This window comes from Megalops cyprinoides, chromosome 5, assembly GCF_013368585.1.
Source record: "Megalops cyprinoides isolate fMegCyp1 chromosome 5, fMegCyp1.pri, whole genome shotgun sequence".
In the NCBI taxonomy this organism is placed as follows: domain Eukaryota; kingdom Metazoa; phylum Chordata; class Actinopteri; order Elopiformes; family Megalopidae; genus Megalops; species Megalops cyprinoides.
The window spans coordinates 24,197,019-24,219,131 of record NC_050587.1 but is presented as its reverse complement, the minus strand read 5'-3'; the positions used below and the strand labels follow the sequence as shown (position 1 = coordinate 24,219,131).

The following is a 22,113-nucleotide window of genomic DNA, read 5'->3' as shown; positions in this document are numbered from 1 at the left end:
TACTCTTCATAACCCAAAGTGCAAACAAGATGTTATTTTAGACAGGCTCTACTTAGGACATTTATTTGTGTGTGTGTGTGTGAGTGAGTGAGTGAGTGAGTGTAGGGGCAGTGTATCAGCAATACAGCTTAAATTAATAATAAAGCCCACCACGACCTTGATTCTAAAGCGAAATTAGAGAATTTTTTCTTGATTTTTAAATATAGCCAGTAGATGGCGCTTGAGCAACTGTGAAAAAACGCGTATGGTGCTGGAAAAATGGGTCTTGCACGCTCTCTCTCTCTCTCTCTCTCTCGCTCTCTCACACACACACACACACACACACACGTCTACTCACACACAAACACACACAATAGGGTTCCTCTTTCAGTTATCTCCACAAGGACAGGAAAAAAACTGCAGCAGCAATGTGAGCCGAAACTAGAATGACACGATCTCGTGTTTCACTGTCTGTGTTGTGCAAACGAGGAAATGTATTGCAAAGTCATCTGCAGGGTGTCATTTGCACATTTAAAATAAAGACCATCAGATAATTTGTTTGAAGTATTCTGTTTAGATCCCTGTGTTTGACAAGGACAGGAGACACTATTACAAGAGCTGTAAGACCCATTTTAGCAAGCTAACTTGGATATTTCGCTCTGAATGATGAAATACTTCTCTCTTGGGCCTTAATTATGTGTTAATGCTATGTATACACCTACACATACACACAACTCTGGACATATCAAGTTTGAAATATGAATAAGACTGGCTTCAGAGTACAATCTACACAATAAACTAAAGAGACAAACAGTACATAGAAAGACTTTTCCAATCAAATAACTGCATATTTTAATGTGGTTTAACATAGTATGGTATCATTAATTGCTCTTGGGAAAGCTAGGACATAAATCTGTCATTTGTTCATGATTAAACAGCTATAATCAGAAAATAGCCCTGCATTACAATGAGTGAGTGTGTTTTCAGTGCTGAGGTCTGGTTGCTATGTGAATGAGAGAATGCCCTATGGATAGAAGGTGGGTAATGGTTGGAGGCTGTAAGGGGAACTGGTTGGGGGCCAGTCAGCATGCTGCAGCTTATTTTTGGCCTTTGTGAGACATACAAACCAACGGCCTTAAACCCCTCTGAGCCCCCAGGTATACTTAGCGCCATATCTCCCTGGAACAACAGTCCACCCTGGCGGGAAAAGTGCTGATTGGGTCTTTCTGCTGTAGGATGTGCTGATTGGATAATCCAAGTTTTTAAACAAAGGCAGGCAAATTATGTACCCTCAGTGAACTTGGAGGAATGTCACAAAGCAACAGTAGATTTAGATTTTCAGCCTTTAACAGGATTCCAAAATTATTTGTTTTTTTAAATTACAGCTTTACTGTTAACAACTTTGAAAAAAGTATAGACACCTGTAAAAATGTAAAGGTTTGCACCTCATAAAACTGTTTTAGATTGGACTTTGAGTGCAATCTAAGCTATAAGGCCCAGGTTTGATCCCTGCTATGTTATTTTCAATGCTGAACCATTTTGGGCTTTGTATAGGCTGATTTAACATTAGCACTCTTTGTAAAATGTATCATTCATACTTCACATCATCCTTGTCTATTTTAATGCAGCCCTACTTTTGAATTGTCTATTGTGTACTAGGTTCATCTCACTGCAACAACCTCTGCACTGACACAGGAGTGCTAAGGCAATACAAATGCAGTCCTCCAATATACTGGCTTTCAGCCAACAGCTTTTTTTCCACACTACAAGTCACAGAATGCACTTCAGTGGACTGGGTGGTTATTACAGGATTGATGCTACTCCGCTGATGTTATCTGTGCAACTCGGAGGCACCTGATAAGTTGCAGAAGGCCTGAGATCAGTGAGACAATGAAACCCTGGCTGATTGACCCACCAGTCCCCAGTGGAACAAAGCCAATTTGCTCCACAGCTGCCGGATCCCTGTCATTTTGGGGGAAAGATGCCGGTTTTGAACCCAGGCTGTAGGCATCAGCCTGCATTCCAATTGAAAGCCTTGACAACTGAACCACTCTGGACCCCATCTTTGTTGTTTTTATTGGGAACAAGACAAAATAAAACTCCAAAAAAGATGAAAAAGACAAATATTTTTTAATACACTATAACAAACTCATTAAACTACTGTAACAAGAACTGTGACAAGCCAATTCAGTGACCCACAAAGCCAATTCAAAGCTGCACCTGAAATCACACAAATAACAATCCCTGTGTGCAGTACAATGTAGAGCAGTGGTAAAGTGATCTAGGGATCGACCTAGTAACCCAAGCCCCGCCCTTTCTGCACTACCCCAAAATGTCAGTGCACTCCTCTCTGATTACCCGAACCACACCCATCACTATGGCCCAGCTATTCCACTGACCTCATTTCCATCAGACCACCTACTGAACCTTTACACCTGCATTTCCGCTAACCCACCTTCTCTGTGTGCATGTCATTCTGGCATGCTGCTCTTACATGAGCCACTGTGGAGACGTGAATCTCAACTGATAGAGACTCACCTAACACTCATGTGCTGGTGAACCCTGGATCACCTTTGCAGTGTTTGGTACTTCCTGCACTCGCCGACATGGTATTTGTTTGTAAACAACTTAACTGAGTCACTGGCTAAATTGGTGTGTTAGCTCCCAAGCTCATGGTGAACAAAGAAATGCTGTGTCGTGCTTTTATTATTCCTGTTTCAGAGAGACCGCAGTAAAAAGAACGTGGAGAATGATGCTGATGTGGTCATTCTTGTTTTGTGTTTATTACATGGCAATACTGGTTTGCTCAGCAGACACACATCTTACACATCTTACATTTCGCATATTATCCATTTACACAGCTGTATATTCACTGTGTGATGTCAAGTTAACTACAACAGCAGTATGACCCCAGACCCCTTCCATAATGTCAACCCCAGAAGACTTCCAAAAAGGACTGGAGACTTGTCTTGATCCTTGGACCACGTTGCCTCTTATAAACAAACATATGAGTAAGGCAGCCCGTATGTAGCAATATACTCCTTTCCATTATATTAGTGTGTGGAATCTGTACATAGCCTACCCCCAACCCACACACACTTTGACATGCTACAAATATACAGTACCAGTCAAATGTTTGGACACAACTTTTATTCTTTATTTTTTTCTATTTTTCACATTTTAAAATGATAGTAAAGACACCAAAACTATGAAGTAACACAAATGGAATTATGCAGTGACCGAAGTGTTAAACAAATCAAGAATATCCTGTACTTTGTTCAAAGCAGCCGGAAAATATTTTTTAAAAATAATTTTTTTTTGGAAAGAAGTTCATACATAGGCATCAACTCTTCTATTTATATGTGTCTAAGAAACAAAAATCCAAGCATGTAAGCATAATTCTTTAGATTAAAATGTCATTGAGCACATGTTTCCCATTATCTTAATCAAGTGTGTCCAAACTTCTGACTGCTACTATATACCTTCCTAGAAAGCAGCTGTGTTGTTTATCATTGCTTTCTTTTCCGATGGGCTTTTAACCCCGGTGGCATTTGAGTAATGTACCTGGTGCCAAGCATCATCCAGCCACTGCAGGGAATCGCCATGAATCAGCACCACACAGCAAAAACCAGCACTGGGAGCAGCACACAAGGGGACCTGTGGGATTTTGAATCTCTTTACAGCCAATTGGCAAGCTCTGATCCTCCACCCATGAGGCTGGGCTGGGCAAGACCTGTGTCATAACACTGTGCTGCTGCTGCAAGTTCTGCTGTTAATGATGAAATTCTATCTGCCACTTAGGGTTGTAGCCTTCTTTCTGCACCTTGTGTGTGTATGTGCATGGGAGGGGGCTGTTAGGGCGATCTTGAGGTTGCTACCCAGATGGTTGATGACAAACCCTTCAAAAGGAGCTGCACTCCTTTCTGGCTCTCCAGCATGCTTGCCATTCCTTTTCTTTCCAAAAAAGTAAAACAAATGGAAAAAAACAACACATAAAAAGCCAATTTGACTGTAAGACGTCACATTCCACAGCAAGAAACTATATTCTGGGAGTGTGTCTAACTTCTATAGTATACCTAAAGTGGTACTCTTTGGAAACAATGTTGGTTATCAAAATAGAAACCTATAAAGATATATCAGCAGGCCAAAAAATACACAGTGCAAAGGTCCAAAAACAGCAAATGCTCTTCTGACAAAAATGCTAGACTGTGCATCCATGTCTGCTGAATATGAAAATAATAACAGGAAGATCTTACACACACAAGTCATACATCAGGAAATAGTTGGACTCTGTCACTATCAGACGCCTGTCAATATCATATATGCACCCAGTGGACCTTACCCTCATTGCTCTGGCTACAGCTCCAAATGAGGTAGAGTTGCTGCGGTCAATATTTTAGCATATTATACAACTTAATATCCATATAAAACGTTCATTTTAGACGAAGTGTTTGAAGATGATTTCAAGACCAACACGCGTCCAAGATTACCAACTGAAAAACTCCATACTATGTTGGCAATGTTAATTCCAAATTTAAATTAACACACAGGCTGCATGTGGCATTTCACATTTAAAGCGGATTACAGCAAGGTTAGCCATGTGGGCAGTCGGTTTTCTGGCATCAGAGGAGGATTTCCCACCGTTAAGTTAATGTATTACGTGCTCTGAACCATTTGCATGAGTGGTACGCAATTCCTGAGATTATGTTCCACCGCAGACCCAATAAAACCATTCTAATTATTTGTGTCACGAGATACACTTAGCCCGTTAACAGCTAGCCTGGGTACGGCAGTGCTCAAGGAATTTTATGCACGAGTTTATACACGTCAACATGTTGGCAATCGTGAAACAGGGACCGGTACCGGAATCAGGCGGAACCGAAAAAGCTATGAAGAGCGACATCGTCATAAAGGACAAGCAACCGCTATAGAATCCTTAGTATCGCTGAGCTGGTCACTGCCGGCAGCGGTAGCCTCATGCGGTTCTTTGTTCTATAGTTGAAAACAATGACTTGCGGTTTTCCGTTCTGCATTTAAACAGTGATTACGGATAGGTTAACCCAGCCCAAATCCAGAGCCGAGCCATTTCCAGGGTCAGCGCTTCTTGACAACATCGATCCATACTAAAAGTGATAGAAAAACGAAACAAGTATTCCCGATCAGAGGCATTAAATAAGCTAGTGTAATTCAACACATAACTGAATTTAATAAAACTCACTACAGTGCACATTTCTTCATCTTCATTCATTTCTTACTTTTCTCCTCCTCCTCCTCCTCCATTTCCTGTCTGTTTTTTCCTACTTTGACAGTGTAAGTACAGTGCAGTGACATGGTGAATCTTGCGCTTTCCCACATTCAAGCTGAACTTTGGAATAGTAGCCTAAGTGGCAAACGTCATGACGACAGTCGTCCCCCATGAATGAAAACGGCACATACAGATGGTGTCATGGACTGCATGACTGGACACCTCTGATTTGAAATCACAAAGCTGTTGTGGTCACACAACTCCAGCGGACGTTTTTACTACAGGGTAATCTGGAACATACAGGCTTGAAACAGCATGAATTCATGTGCTGAATAGAATAGAATAGAATAGAATAGACTTTATTGTCATTGCACGGTGGGGGTGCAACGAAATTGTGGGTGGTCTGCAACAGCAGCGCACTGAGGAACATTTATGTAAACACAGTACAAATAAGGCTCGTGACATAGGAGAAAAAATATACAAAATATACAATAAAATACAATAAATACAGTAAAATACAAATTTACAAATTTTAAAAAAGAAGACACATTGTAAATGAAAAGAAATATAAAGAAAAACTTGTGCGTTAATATGGCCTTTTTTTAAAAAAACTACTTAAAGTGCACAGTGGAATTGCACAGTTGTATTGAGGTAGAGGGTTGGGGGGGGGGGGGGGGTGTGCCAGTGTTTGTTTGCAGTCCGTATGGCCCAGGGGAAGAAGCTATTTGTTAGTCTGGTGGTGTGGGACTTGATTGACCTGAAGCGCCATCCAGAGAGCAACAGGTCAAACAGGCGATAGGCGGGATGTGAGGAGTCTCCTGTGATGGCCTTAATTTTACTGAGGCAGCGGGATCTGGATATGTCGTCCAGGGTGGGCAGAGGGCAGCCGATAATTTTTTGGGCGGTGTTAATAACCCTCCGCACAGCCTTCCTGTCCCCAGCTGTGGAGCCGGCGTATCACACCCCCAGAGAGCATGTTAATATGCTCTCCACAGAGGAGTGATAGAAGGCCAGCAGCAGCTTCTTGTCCAGAAGCAGGCTGGGCCATGTCTTAGCTTTTATTGTTATTGATTTCACATCTGTTTTTCCATCTGTCTACCTCAAATGTTCCGGTTTCCACCGAAAAGATTAGTAGCTGCATTCAGGCAATTTAAATCCAAGTCAGTTCCTCATTATGTGAAATATTGATCTTAGTGATGTGCAAATTAACCCACTTTGGTGAACCTGTTAAACTAAATTAGGCCATCTGCTATATTCCGATTTAATATCTCCTTTTATATTCATCAACGAATATCAATAATGCCTACAGTGTATGTTAAAAAATTCTGTCTGTTTAGCGCATATTAAAACGTTTCAGCAAGTGAGTGAAAAAAGGCCATTTGCATCAACTTCACACTGAACTCTGAAACATAACAATCCCTAGGCATATTGTATGAACCTCGACTTTGAAGTTGCAGTAACACAGGGAAATGTTGCATTCTTGGGCGTGCTCTAAGTGAAAACCGATGAAAAAATTTATCTTTTGAGTCTTGCGTTAATCTTTATACTGACGAAAAAGATGCAGCTGAGAAACCATAGGCATTCCACAGCCTAAGATTCTATCAAGAACTAGGGATGCGTTACACTATAACTTAAATACCAACAGGAAAGGCACCACAACAAAATGATTTTGGAGACACTAAAAGTAATTAAGGAGTCAAACAATGATTTTATGCTCTAATTCAGTTAACGACTTATACTGGAACAGCGTCTGTTATTGCGTCAGATTTTTTGCATGTTAAGAAATAGAACTTTTTTCCATTAGCCTAAACGTAGTTTAAAACATAAACCTCAATTTTACTGCTTCATTTGAAATTGCTTTAAGAATCAACAGCTTATAAGAATCTTGTATCGTCCTACACCGGATATTATTCTTACAAGTGGAATGCACTGTAAATGGTTTAGCCCATCCTGCGTCAAAGGTTGTCAGGAAGCTAGTGGTCTACTTATTAGGGCGTTGCAGCAGGAGTTGCCGCGTCAGACTACGCTGAAAGCGCCAGAGAGATTTTGTCTGTAGGCTTACACGACTCATCTCGGTTTCCAAAATGAGGGAAATTGTTCACCTTCAGGCAGGACAATGTGGTAATCAGATTGGAGCAAAGGTAAGATTTCTTTTCTTTATTTCAAAGCAGCTGCATGATGAAATCACAAAGCTGTTGTGGTCACACAACTCCAGCGGACATTTTTTTCTACAGGGCAATCTGGAACATACAGGCTTGAAACAGCATGAATTCATGTGCTGAAGCAGGTTGGGACATGTCTTAGCTTTTAGCTTATTGTTATTGATTTCACATCTGTTTTTCCATCTGTCTACCTCAAATGTTCCGGTTTCCACCGAAAAGATTAGTAGCTGCATTCAGGCAATTTAAATCCAAGTCAGTTCCTCATTATGTGAAATATTGATCTTAGTGATGTGCAAATTAACCCACTTTGGTGAACCTGTTAAACTAAATTAGGCCATCTGCTATATCCCGATTTAATATCTCCTTTTAAATTCATCAACGAATATCAATAATTATCAATAATCTCGGTTTCCAAAATGAGGGAAATTGTTCACCTTCAGACAGGACAACGTGGTAATCAGATTGGAGCAAAGGTAAGATTTCTTATCTTTATTTCAAAGCAACTACATGATCTACATCTTGCACTCGTTTAGCCTGCATTGTGTAACCGTGCAAGACAAAAGCACAGATTTCCCTATCCCCCACAAAATGCATGGAAGAGCTGACCTATTTCGCTTAGGCTTAGTTTAGGCTACAAGAAAAGTTACACAGATAAAATTATATACATTTTCTCAAAATGTACGGGTAAGGAATAGTAGTAACGTTAAAAAAAAGTGTGCCGACAGCCACATGCCACGTTAATTCGCCGACCTGCTGCTTTCATGCACCGATCATAGGGTGCGGCACCCGTGAAGTCATTGCTTGGACATTTTTCTTACATTTTCATGAAATTTAGTGACTTTTGTACACCATCCCGTTCAAATCATCGTTTTATCAAACGCCAAGATGTTTTTTTTTTTTTTTTAAAGCATCGTCTTACATGACTGTCCACAGTCTGAGGATGACTCCCCGTTTCGCTGTCTGGGCAGATGAAGGCTGTGCGCGGGCACGTTATGAATGACGTCATGTGTTCGAGCGATTCAAATATATTGTTCAGCCAATCGGCTCACGATGAACTTAAGTATGTGTAGTGTGAAAACCAGACTGTATACATTGTAAAATAATCAATTTATTCGATATCCTGAACACGTGAGATTTTCAGAATGTGACCGCTGCATAAACATCAATTGTTATACGAAGATAAACAGCAACAGTTGCCGTTATCGCATTAACCTGGTAAAAGTATGACAATAATACGGTCACAAAATAAACTCGATCATGAAATATAAACCCTCGCAATCACAACAGCTAAAAACCTGAACGTCAAATTAATTTCGAAACAGTTAATTCTATAGGCATACTTTTTAACTTGCCTACAGCACATTTCAATATCAGGCCAGTCTCAGGGGGGAAAAAAATACTTAAGTTTTTAAAATTTTCTTATTTCAGTTTTGGGAGGTGATCAGTGATGAACATGGCATCGACCCTACTGGCAGCTATCATGGAGACAGTGATCTTCAGCTGGACAGAATCAATGTCTACTACAATGAAGCCTCAGGTGGGTGATTGTCAAATTGCTGAAAAAAAAAAGTGAATACCTCTGAAGCTGTTATGGATGTGATGCTTAAATTGCTTAATAATGTGTCTCAGGTGGTAAATATGTCCCTCGTGCCGTCTTGGTGGACCTGGAGCCTGGCACAATGGATTCTGTGAGATCTGGGCCTTTTGGCCAGGTCTTCCGGCCAGACAACTTTGTCTTTGGTGAGTGGAGTTTTCTCAGATACTTAACACTGCAGCCCGGTCCAGTTTTGTTATTCCGCTATGCAGTAAAACAGTGTATGCCGTCGAAAGGTTTTGTAGTCCTTATTCAACAAATGGCATGCAGAAACATTTAGTCTGATGTTGTCCCTTCAGAAATGGGTGTATGCTTAGTCATGTTTTAAAAGATTATTTGAGGGATTGTAATAGTAAGAAAATTTGTGGTTGAAGAAATTCCCTGTCTTGTAAAGGTAACATGGGGAAAACGTGCAGATTCCCAAAAAGGAGTCTAATTTTCATATGGTTTCCGCAGGCCAGAGTGGTGCTGGAAACAACTGGGCCAAGGGCCACTACACTGAGGGGGCAGAGCTGGTGGATTCAGTCCTGGATGTGGTGAGGAAGGAGGCGGAGAGCTGCGACTGCCTGCAGGGTTTCCAGCTCACTCACTCCCTGGGTGGGGGAACGGGCTCTGGTATGGGTACCCTACTGATCAGCAAGATCCGAGAGGAGTACCCCGACCGCATCATGAACACGTTCAGCGTGGTGCCCTCTCCCAAAGTGTCGGACACGGTCGTGGAGCCCTACAATGCCACCCTGTCTGTGCACCAGCTGGTGGAGAACACGGATGAGACCTACTGCATTGACAATGAAGCTCTGTACGATATCTGCTTCCGCACTCTCAAGCTGACCACACCCACCTACGGGGACCTCAACCATCTGGTCTCTGCCACGATGAGCGGGGTTACCACCTGTCTGCGTTTCCCTGGGCAGCTCAACGCAGATCTGCGCAAGCTTGCCGTCAATATGGTTCCATTCCCCCGTCTGCATTTCTTCATGCCTGGGTTTGCACCCCTCACCAGCAGAGGGAGTCAGCAGTACAGAGCCCTGACGGTGCCTGAGCTCACCCAGCAGATGTTCGACGCCAAGAACATGATGGCTGCCTGCGATCCACGCCATGGCCGCTACCTCACGGTGGCTGCTGTCTTCCGTGGTCGGATGTCCATGAAGGAAGTTGACGAGCAGATGCTGAACGTGCAGAACAAGAACAGCAGCTACTTCGTGGAGTGGATCCCCAACAACGTCAAGACGGCTGTGTGCGACATTCCTCCTCGTGGCCTCAAGATGGCCGCCACTTTCATTGGAAACAGCACGGCCATCCAGGAGCTGTTCAAGCGCATCTCTGAACAGTTCACCGCCATGTTCAGGCGCAAGGCCTTCCTGCACTGGTACACAGGAGAAGGCATGGATGAGATGGAGTTCACTGAGGCTGAGAGCAACATGAATGACCTGGTGTCTGAGTACCAGCAGTACCAAGATGCCACTGCAGAAGAGGAGGGCGAGTTTGAGGAGGAGGGAGAAGAGGAGCTGGCTTAAACAGTGTTGTTTGTGTATATGCATAACTGAGCTGTGTCGTGTTTCACTGGTGTAACAATTATTGCATCCTGTGTTTAGTATTTGTCCCTTTGTTGTTGTATTTGCTGTCATGTCTACTGTTCTTTCCTTTCCTTTATGTACAGCTGAAACATCAATAAAACAGTCCTTTTTCATTAACCAGTGCCTTTATTTATGTACTTGGCAACAGAATAGTTAGCAGTTTTATTAAACTTGAAATACTGACTGATCACGCAGTTGACAAGCTACTGCTTACCTCCCCAGGAAAAAAGAACAAAGGCTGCTTTGAAGAAAATGACTACATTGACAGTCATCATAAATCCAGCACTTAGATTGTTTTAATTACTGATTGAATAAATTAAGGACATTTGAGAGAAAAGGCCATTAAACTGTTACAATGGTTCGTATTTCCGCGGAGGTTACCTGACTTAGGTGTACACACGGTTGCTCAGGGGAATATGACAACGACCTCGGTGACACTGCACCTGAAAGATGACAGCGAAACAACTAGCACTAATCCTTAACGACTACGTCACTATTTTGTGATAATGATATTAGCGGTTTAGGATCGGAGACAATTAGATTACGGTTTTAACATACAAATGTGATGACACATCTCAATACCGTTTAGATCAGAGGGATTACCAAGAATAATAGCTTAATGTTCAAAATGATTAGACTAACGTAATGCACCATTTGTGAGAATCGTCCGCTAATAAGAACGATTTAGGACTACAGTAGACAGAGACAGTTGTTTTGGAAGTGAAAGTTATAACCGGATTGTTTCCGATTTTCGTATAGGCCGGGTGTATTTGCTGAAAAAAGAAACGAAAAACGGCATTCGTTTTTTATGCACTCATTTTTACTATGTCTTTATTGACGTACATTTTCTAAAGGCATTCTGCCTGCATACAAACATAGGTGACATGGCAACAACACGTGTTGGGTAGGTAACTCATTGTTATATACAAGCACTCACTGAAAAGGTAGCATGTTATTGCACCTGAGACGTGGTTCCAGTTCTGTGCCTCAGTGATTGCTGTGTCCTCGCTCTTGTTTCTTTGCATAGGCTAGTGCTCGCAGGGTGCCAACATCAAGCTTGTTTGAGACGCACATGACATTTTTTTTTCCTTAGACATTTTGGTCTTCCAATAGCGACCTGAAGAAACTTAAATGCCACATACTGTAGCTAGCTAGATAATACCATTCAGTTCCTGAGAAGGCTATTGATCACCGAAGTTGGGTCATATTTTATGTGAAAAACTATTTTTGTTCGATACATTATTTGACAAAGTATTACTCAGTTACTCGACGAATGCGTTACGAATAAAAATGCACAGACAGCAGATGTTTCACTTTTGTGTTATTAATTAACATATACGGAGAACGGCATATGAGACACTACAGAGGGAAGTCTCGGAGCTTCACAACTGTGTAATGGTTTAAACGTATACTCGATTGCGAAGCCCGTGTCAACATATTAAAGCGACTTAATGTCCATGCATTCTGACAGTCGTTGCATTAATGCACGAAATATACGACCAAAGTTGGTGGATAGTTGGTCGAAATCTGGTGCTTTAGTTTTTTCTAGCCTAGTACAGATAAAATACCCCCTGCAAAATAGCCATGGCGTTTTGCTATCAGTTTTTAGGCATCCTGGGGAGCTGCTAACGTGGACTCCCGGGACAGCATGCTGTACCATTGCCATAAGACACAACGCGCATCAGCCATTTTTACTACTCACATTATTCAATGAGGTCGGCTTTCATCAAAAACCCCACGACCTATGTCAATAGCTATGCTATTTTAAGTTTAATGAAATGATCCTGAAGACTGTGGTAACTATTGTTTTGTTTCCTGCCATGAGCTCATCAGTTCCTGGTAGTAGGGGTTGTTCTTGCTTGCCAACATTAGTTTTCAACGTCAGCTAGACTATCACTTTATAGTAGGCTCTAAATGCATTTTGATGTTCTGTTTGTAAAACACAACACTAGTAACCGTACCTAAGGTATAACAAGAAGTCATGTTTTTTTTTTTTTACACCAGCAACGTTAACTGGTTTACAAACCAGGTAATCCGTGGAAGCCACTGTAACTTCGCAACAGTGAATCTCCCAGCAACGGTATGATTATGGGATATAGGTTAGCCAAATTCAACTTGTTGACAACAGTCTATCGTACTATGTTTATCGCTTAGAGGTCTCAGCAAGATTATATCAGGCATCGTATGTGCTGCTAGGTTACGGTTGCTTGGAATTCATACGGAAACTAATTTCGTAACTGCAATACATTTAGTTTGCAATGACTACTTGCTGAGAAAAGAGTTGGTGTATTTGATTTTAAGAATACCACGTTCATGGTTGGCTGGTCTCCAAGGGATTTCTAACCTGTTGCCAGCGGCTACGCGAAACAACATTGTCGGGCCAATCAAAAGCACGACTAACCAAGACGCCGTTCATTAAGCCAATGAAATTACAAAACTTGTGAGTGACAGTTTTTCTAACCATTTGATTTCGTTAATTGGTGGTTGTCATAGTGACTGTTAGTTGAATGCCTGGCAAAACTATAAAACCATGTGCTTTCAACCGTTGAAGAAAGAAGCTCATCTGCGCTTTGGAGGGAGAGGGGTCCTTATACACTGTATTTAACCCGTTAATACAGAATTGTTTAACCATTACGTTTTTAAAATGAGGGAGATCGTTCACCTGCAGGCTGGTCAATGTGGAAATCAAATTGGAGCAAAGGTCGGTAATTAACATCTTGATAAGAAAACGTAGTAGTTGAAGTGGCCATTTTGAGTAAAATGATTATTTTCAAGTTGCCAGAGTTAGCAAAGTGTAGAAAAATTGCCAATTTAGTAGCCATCTGCGTTACCTAGTTAGTGCATTTGGACGAATCGTCAAATTCTCGAGTTGGCTAACGTTACACTCTAGATGGGTTGGGAGCGAGTTTGCTGCGTTGGCACGAAAAGCAACGGAATGTGATTTTTAATTTGAAATATGGATTTCCTAACCTACTTCGCGAACTGGCAGGTAGTAAAATGTCTAGCGTTAGCTGTTTTTTATTGGTTTGTAAAAATGTACACACATATAATTTGAAATTATAACTCTGACGCCTGTGTTCGAAAAGTGAGTAATGAAGCGTGCTTTGTCAACGTGCCTCTCACGGATTGTCTCCTAGCAACGAAAAGAAACTAGCCATTTTAACGTATTCTTCAATAGAGTAGTGGTATCGCTCGACCTGACAAGTTAGCAGTGTGCTCAAAAAAGTGTTAATCCTATTTTTTTTTAGGCTTTTGGAAGAACATCATGTAAGCCACTTGATTAAACATTTAACCGACACGCTTACACTATTTTCTAACTCCCTCAAGATATTTTGTAAATATATTAACTTTTAACGTTTCATATCTTCAAACTGGCAGGTGATTTGGGTAGGCGCGCGCAGTCGTAAGTGCGACCGCGATTCTGAACATTCCGTATGGGGAAAACCCTTCTGAGCAGCTAGTGCATTGCTACGAATGTTTTATTTACATACTATATTGTAGTTTGCTGCAGAATTGTTATGACTTTTGACAGTTGCATTTACAATTGCAGTCATACACAGCCGCCATAAAGTTTATCTTAAAACTAACATTTTGTAGTTTTAGGCTGCTCATTTCCGCGGGTGCAGCCATTAGCACCCGCCCCCCACAAGCTTGGTTTATTGTCCAAATCTTGTTTTATTGGTGGTTACAAAGATGTGCTTAGCTAGCAACACAGCTTCACCATACTTGAGCTGTTACTTTGAGCCCATGACCTAATCACAATATCGCATTACTTGCAGACCAGATGGAATTTAAGCCTCTCTGTTTCAGTTTTGGGAGGTGATAAGCGATGAGCATGGTATTGATCCCACTGGTACCTATCATGGGGACAGCGACCTCCAGCTGGAGAGGATTAATGTCTATTACAATGAGGCAACGGGTGAGTTAATGTTTTTGTCTGAGTACTTCAGTGCTCAGAAGTACGGATGCAGGCAATGTGCACAATTTATTAAAGTGGCTTCATTTTTATTTTGCAGGTGGCAAGTATGTCCCCCGTGCTGTCTTGGTGGACCTGGAGCCTGGCACAATGGACTCTGTGAGATCTGGGCCTTTTGGGCAGGTCTTCCGGCCAGACAACTTTGTCTTTGGTTAGTTCTGCTTGCCTTTACTCCCAAGGGGGTGACTAGTGATATGGACAGTCAGGCTATTAATGTAGACAGACCTAGGTATCACTGTCATGGCCCATCTGAAATGGGGTTTGACTATTCTACCTTTCTTTCCTTTTTTGTGTTCACAGGCCAGAGTGGTGCTGGAAACAACTGGGCCAAGGGCCACTACACTGAGGGGGCAGAGCTGGTGGATTCAGTCCTGGATGTGGTGAGGAAGGAGGCGGAGAGCTGCGACTGCCTGCAGGGTTTCCAGCTCACTCACTCCCTGGGTGGGGGAACGGGCTCTGGTATGGGTACCCTACTGATCAGCAAGATCCGAGAGGAGTACCCCGACCGCATCATGAACACGTTCAGCGTGGTGCCCTCTCCCAAAGTGTCGGACACGGTCGTGGAGCCCTACAATGCCACCCTGTCTGTGCACCAGCTGGTGGAGAACACGGATGAGACCTACTGCATTGACAATGAAGCTCTGTACGATATCTGCTTCCGCACTCTCAAGCTGACCACACCCACCTACGGGGACCTCAACCATCTGGTCTCTGCCACGATGAGCGGGGTTACCACCTGTCTGCGTTTCCCTGGGCAGCTCAACGCAGATCTGCGCAAGCTTGCCGTCAATATGGTTCCATTCCCCCGTCTGCATTTCTTCATGCCTGGGTTTGCACCCCTCACCAGCAGAGGGAGTCAGCAGTACAGAGCCCTGACAGTGCCTGAGCTCACCCAGCAGATGTTCGACGCCAAGAACATGATGGCTGCCTGCGATCCACGCCATGGCCGCTACCTCACGGTGGCTGCTGTCTTCCGTGGTCGGATGTCCATGAAGGAAGTTGACGAGCAGATGCTGAACGTGCAGAACAAGAACAGCAGCTACTTCGTGGAGTGGATCCCCAACAACGTCAAGACGGCTGTGTGCGACATTCCTCCTCGTGGCCTCAAGATGGCCGCCACTTTCATTGGAAACAGCACGGCCATCCAGGAGCTGTTCAAGCGCATCTCTGAACAGTTCACCGCCATGTTCAGGCGCAAGGCCTTCCTGCACTGGTACACAGGAGAAGGCATGGATGAGATGGAGTTCACTGAGGCTGAGAGCAACATGAATGACCTGGTGTCTGAGTACCAGCAGTACCAGGATGCCACTGCAGAAGAGGAGGGCGAGTTTGAGGAGGAGGGAGAAGAGGAGCTGGCTTAAACCTATGCTTATAGTCACTTGCCTTTCAAACACATTTCCACTTCCTCACTTCTGTTTGTAAATGTTCTACACTTTTTGTCAGTGTGTGTTTAGCTGTTTTTCGCTAGCGTTCATGAGCTATGGCATTTATTTCACACTTGCAAACTTGAAATAAAGAGTAGCTTTGGCAATTTGTGTGTGATTCTTAAATCTAAGGACAACTGGTAGGACATTTATTCAGGGATGCAAGTCCTACATTTTACACAGATGTGTAGTGGATCTATACATTTGGTTATCTGGTGCAATATGCACTCACACTGATCAACTTTCCTTGTCTTGCTCAAGTATGCAAATGTCATTGCTTCACCTGGGAATCAGACCTGCACCCTTGTGTGTTTCAGGCAGGGTGATCCAGTGCACCGTCCTGGTTTACACCTGTGTTCATACTGTCAGATTCTTAAAGAATTCATAGGCACAAAGGCCATGCCCCACCTTAGAATAAACCACTTATATGCCTTTCTGCTGTAAACCCACACTGCACCTGCTGTCTGAACAGGAAACCTGCTATATAAATTATCCACTGTTGAAGCCTTCACTTTTTCTGTGTGGTACATCTGCCAGAAACCCTTCAAAATGGTGGATTAGCATTTTCCTTTCTCCCTGGATTCTTCAAACAGGAGGGATTGGGTTGATCTCAGGTTAGGTGATCAACTAATCAGCCTTCTTCTGACTTAGATTCCTTGTTCTAGATATTTATACACAGCTAGATTAGCAGCAAGTGGTTATTTTAGGTGCTCTTAGTGTACTGAGTGCTCAGAATTGTTTGGTTCAGCAAAAAGCAGGAACGCAGACTAGCAGCTGTCTTCACTGGGTCTTTTTGCCTTTGTAGTAGGAGTCCAGCAATCTGGACTCAGTGACTGGTCATATTTGGCAGACATCCACATCCAGGGTTACTTTGCATTAGTAAAATTAACCTGTAATACCTGCAATACCTTGCAGATCAATATTACAATCAAAACTGCTGCTGCTGTTAAAAGAGGGTAGGATAGGGTGATAAGAGTCATCATGTGTTGGTCCAAATATGGTTAAGGATAGATCAAAACTAGAAGCACCCAGGTCAAAAGAGACAAATCTTTAAAAACAAGGTAGTGCTCAGTGGCTGCTGTTCTTATAGTAAAGTTTGGTCCATTATGCTAGACACCAGTGATGATAATGACACTGGGCCCAGGGGGTGGAAGGAGGGAAGGCAGATGGTCAGTGGGAGAGGTGCTGGTGTAGTGATAGGTAAGGATTACATTAAAACAGTATTAGTTACTGACACCTTTGTTTTAGGGCAGACCATAATCACAGTAAACTGTATCAAGTTAACATTCGTGCCTTATTGTATGCAGAAATGAAAAATGAATGAGTATCTTCCACGGTTGGCCACAAGATCTGAAACGGATTGGTACAAAAAAATCAGGCGGTCTTCAGATGTGTGTTACGGATCTCTTTATAAATGGCGCATTGCCGACACCGTGTGGTCATAAGGATCCATTTCATGCATTAGCCGGGGAAAGGCTATCAATCCTCTCAGCCGACGATTTTGGAGTGATGAAATTAAGAGAAGTAGGGAATACAGTTTACAGGTGTAGACTGCACGTGTGCAGACATGTACAGAGATGTTATTTTACAAAACATTATCATTTAAAACAAAAAAGCACTTACATTGTCGTGAAAAGAACTGGTAAGTAGCTATGTTGTAGCCTGTTAGTGGAATCTACATGTCTATGTCTAATTCTAATCAGGAAAATACGAGAATCCGACTTCAATTAGTGCGATCTACAAGAGAGTCTATCAGAGAGTTATTAAAAAAAAGACAAAACACTTCTTTCGTAAGAACGATTGTTAATTTGGTAGGCCTTTTCATTAGACATCAGTGTTCGATTTGTTAAAATGAATTAAGTATGACCTTATGGGTTTGTTAAAGTTTGACAAAGGCAGGGTAGGGTAGAGCAGCTCTTCTTTTAATGCATTTTATATCTATCTATTTAACAGTTAATAACGCTAAGTCCAGAATAGCAGGAGTGGAACGGATAACTCCTGTCTGGCAATTATGAACTGTCCCGGCGTCATTTGATGTCTTACGAAGCGGATCCCAGGAAGCACCATCTGGAAGACACAAGGTGTTTAGTTAATCGTCACTTTTCTGAGACAAAGTGGTTTCACAACCGCGGAAAAAGTAGTCCTGTTTTGTCCATTTCAGCAGGTGGCGCTGTAGCGTAGGCAGTTTATGTGATTATGTGGATCCAGAGGAAGTGTGCAAATAATTCACTTTACGCAGAGCTTAGTCAGAGTCAAGGAAGCAAACGACGAGGAGAAACTGCCGTATTTCAGTAGTATTGTTGCTTGGTTCGATTTGTGGTGGTGGTGTGTGCGTGCGTGCGTGTGTGTGTTTGTGTGTGTGTGGTGGTGGTGTTGGGGGGGGGGGGGGGTTGGGGTCGAATTGGTATGAACAGTTTACTAATAATTTTGTGTTTTGTGTAAAATTGTGTATATTTGCTTAACATTCAATACTATTGCTTATCATTTTATTGACTCATATGATGGGCTAAAACACTAATTCTTCACATTAATGCTACATCCTGTGTGGGATGCTTATCCCAAGCGATTCTTCAGGGGGATTTGTGGAGTGTTGCTCCAAACGTCCCCCTCCAAGATCACCATAGTTTAAGCCTCCATTCGAGGCAAGCCAGCTCTGATTCTCAAATGAGGGATTAATGAACAGTCTTATAACTTGCACGATTAGTATACCGGAGATAAGAGTCCATTGGCAGACTCCCACTTGTGTGATGGTTTCCATGTTTTCATCAAAACATAATTTATGTCAATTTTATCACTGAGCAACATCCCTTAAACAGCACACGTTTCCTTTTATAACAAAGCCTCAGCTTGCATAAAGCACTTAACAACTTCGAGAACAACCAAAGCAGGCTGTTCATGCAGTGCTGTACACTTTTACTTATCAAAAGAAAAACAGAAGTTAACAAACTGAGAAAAGCATACCTTTCCTTATTATTTTATTATACTTCTTATAGGCAAAACGCTCCCATTTAATTATGTCACCCTAATGTAGATGGCTCTTCTGCATCGTATCTGTTCTCATCTGGGTGCTGAACAATTGGAAAGCCTTAATTAAATTGAAAAAAAAAAACAATAACAACAGTATATTGTCATCAGGCAAGACAAATAATTACATTAAGTGCAGACTTTTGCTATAGCAGAAGCAGCCTCAATTATAGAGACGGGACAATCTGGTCCAATTTCATGGAACATTGAGAGAGCTGTATAGAAACTTGTAGATAGTAGGAGGGGGAGAGAAACATTAATTGGATCAAATATCTGAGCTGTGTGCAGAGGACCATAGGAGTAAGGTTCATTACTACACTATTACAGGGCTGTCTTCTACTGTACAATGTCTTTAAGCCAGAATCATTGTGTCTTTGATCAGTGGTGAGACACTAGAATCTGAAGCTTATCACAACCTGTTTTACAAATTAGATGACCAGATAGTGTATGAATGCTTTTAATATGCAGATCTGACATCCCCTGTGCGATAAATATCTCACCCAATTACACAGACTGATCTTTTAAGAGACTGAGGTCAAGTATTTTGCCTACAGAAACACATGCTTAACCCATGAAGGAATTTAGCAGGAAATACTCCCTTGGGAGTATGGAAGTTTTACACACTTATTTTACTCACACACACACACAGTAATGCTCACACGCTCCTCAGAGAGCACCATGTGCAGGGCCGAATGATGGTTGCAATATACAAAACCAAAACAAATATCACCCTAACAACATCTGTGATATCATTTAATATGAGTTGTTTACTAGTCTACTAAAATAAGGCACCCATTCACAGTAATTCAGTATGCACCGTCTGAATGTAGCTCTGTTTGATTGCAAGTTTTTGTGAGTAATTACAGAACTGGTCCTGATTTTGTTCACACTTTAATTTTTCATGGCATTGCTGAGGCCTGCATTTTAACATTTAATCATCAAATATAATTAAATATTAAATCAACCTTCCATTCTCAGAACAGAGGTAATTAAATGTTAAAATGACATGCAGTATTTTACATGAACAGTTTTACATGGTGGAGTTTCATGCTGCAAAAAGGGACTTTGTGGGAAGATGCTCATATTATGATGGATTCAAGTAAAGTGGGATATCATTTTTGTGCGTTTAAATAAAGAGCTGGTTAGCTGGCTATCACTAAGATCACTATGATCACTAGGAAATGGATTTAATCTTCTGCCCCTGGGCAAAAATCCCTCTGTGTTGCAAGTGCACAACTGGTACTTAATGACCAAGGTGTCTTTGTAAAGAGTTATGGATTCCTCTTTAAGTGCCAAAACCATTTCAGCATCTCTCAGACAGGGAGTGGGTAGATTGGCAAGAAAGTGCCACGTAAGCAGAACGTTGAAGAAACAGGGATCTTCGCAGCGGGCAGATGGGGGCTTACGTCTGATTCCTCTGATTGCGTGTATCCTCCAATACACTTGCACACACACTGTGACTATTTTCCACATTACCCAAGTCCCACAGTGCACCAGCAGGCAAATGCTGTCGGAGAATCGGCTCATCCTCCTGACGCTATCTGAGTAATTCATCTGCGCTCAAGTGAGTCACAGGGTGCCGAGAGCAGAGTGATGAGGGGACCCTGGCTGACCTACTCACCCCTGTCCCCAATGGAACAAAGCCAGTTTGCTCCACTAATGTGCACTACTGGTCATTGTCAGCAAATAACATGGACAGGTTTGAAACCATAGGGCTTAGTCTGAGTTTGGACCAAGTGTTTTTGCTGTTTGATGTACTTGGGAGCCTTCAACTGCCTCTCTGAGCTGACATCAGCACTATGAACACCTGAGCAACCCCATCTGTCCTCACAGCCACAGTGGACAATTGGTTATAGGGCATTTTCTTTCTTGCTGTATCTGAATAGCAGGTTGGGTCAGAGAAATCTCAGTAAATATCTCCTCCATGTCTGACTAAATCAGTGGCATGCCCTACATATACAGCATACTCAGCAGTTAGAATTACATAACAGAACTAAAGGGAACTGTGTAGTGCATGTAGTCTGCCTCATTAAAATGGCATCTGGGTTGCTTTTCCTTCCGCTAACCCTGGATCAGTACAGTATTGTTGCGCTCGTTGATTGGGGTTAAGTGTATGGCTGCTGGTTGGGAAAAAGAAGACAGAGCCTTTGCAGATTTGACATGTATAATCCAACAATTCTTGGAGAGTTTGTTTGTAGTACAGTTATATAAATATATATATAAGGGGGGGGGATGAGGGAATGGACAGATGGTGCAGAATATTATATGGTGATATATAATTAGATGAATTAATTGAGACTCAAAAAAGTTTCATGGTGATTTCTCATTTGACCTATTTAGATCATTCCACACTGTAGACTCTGCGTGACAGGGATGCCAGCCAAGCAAGACTGAAGAGCACCTGCCCCATTCTGTCTCTCTTCCTCTCCCTCTCTATGTGTGTCTCTCTCCCTCTTTATCTCTCCTTCTCTCAGTTTTACTCTCTCTATCTCTGTTTCACCTGGGCTCTGTCTCCCTTCATCTATCTCTTCCTCTCGCTCAGCTTGACTCCTCTCTCCCACTTATTATTTTTGTTTCTCTCTTTTTCTTTCCCTCTCTCTCAGCCTTCCTGCCTCATTCTCTCCTTCCATCTCTGTCACACTCTGTCTGTCTCCTTGCCGGCGGCCGGCGAATGTGCGGCTGATGGCATCCGGTGTGCGGGGTGGCTCGAGCACGAGAGGGGTCCTGTCACTCACTCGGTGTGGCCATATGTCTGCCTGCGTGAGCTCGCTGCCAGCGGCGACGGATCCCGCCAGAAGACATTACAGTAGCAGCAGGATGTCATTACGGCGCCGCGATGATTGATTAACTGTGGATCAGCGAACACGAGGGGCTGTGGGGCCAGGAGGTGGGGGGAGGGAAGGAGAGAGAGCCCCCTGCAGGTCTGAGGATGTTCCTGCACTGTTGCTTGGTAGCATGAGGATGGGGCTGGCTGGACACTGAAGGGCAACAAAAAGCCGTGGTGAACAGTCTCTATTGGGGATGGGGGGGCAGGGGTGGGGCTGGGGGAGGAGCTTGTAGTGGGGGCATTTCTCGGAAGTTTACTCACCTCTACTGCATCATAGAGGTTTTAAAAGTGACAGCATGCCATGT

The 22,113-nt window shown here is 42.6% G+C and overlaps 2 protein-coding genes across 3 annotated transcripts; both read left to right on the top strand.

The window, feature by feature from the left end:
• Positions 1-6,972: 6,972 nt before the first annotated feature.
• LOC118777746 (tubulin beta-4B chain-like) lies at positions 6,973-10,780 on the top strand. 2 transcript variants are annotated; one of them, XM_036528885.1, is made up of 4 exons: positions 6,973-7,365; positions 8,815-8,923; positions 9,016-9,126; positions 9,437-10,779. In XM_036528885.1, exons 1-4 carry the CDS (start codon positions 7,309-7,311, stop codon positions 10,495-10,497), a joined length of 1,338 nt encoding a protein of 445 aa, XP_036384778.1. In that variant the 5' UTR covers positions 6,973-7,308; the 3' UTR covers positions 10,498-10,779. The 2 variants fall into 2 exon arrangements, with proteins under 2 accessions (XP_036384778.1, XP_036384779.1); XM_036528886.1 differs by lacking the exon at positions 6,973-7,365 and adding an exon at positions 7,794-7,859 and having other exon boundaries at positions 9,437-10,780.
• Positions 10,781-13,127: 2,347 nt separating this feature from the next.
• On the top strand, positions 13,128-15,894 carry zgc:55461 (beta-tubulin family protein). Its single transcript, XM_036528979.1, has 4 exons — positions 13,128-13,258; positions 14,368-14,476; positions 14,574-14,684; positions 14,834-15,894. Exons 1-4 carry the CDS (start codon positions 13,202-13,204, stop codon positions 15,892-15,894), a joined length of 1,338 nt encoding a protein of 445 aa, XP_036384872.1. The 5' UTR covers positions 13,128-13,201.
• Positions 15,895-22,113: the final 6,219 nt, after the last annotated feature.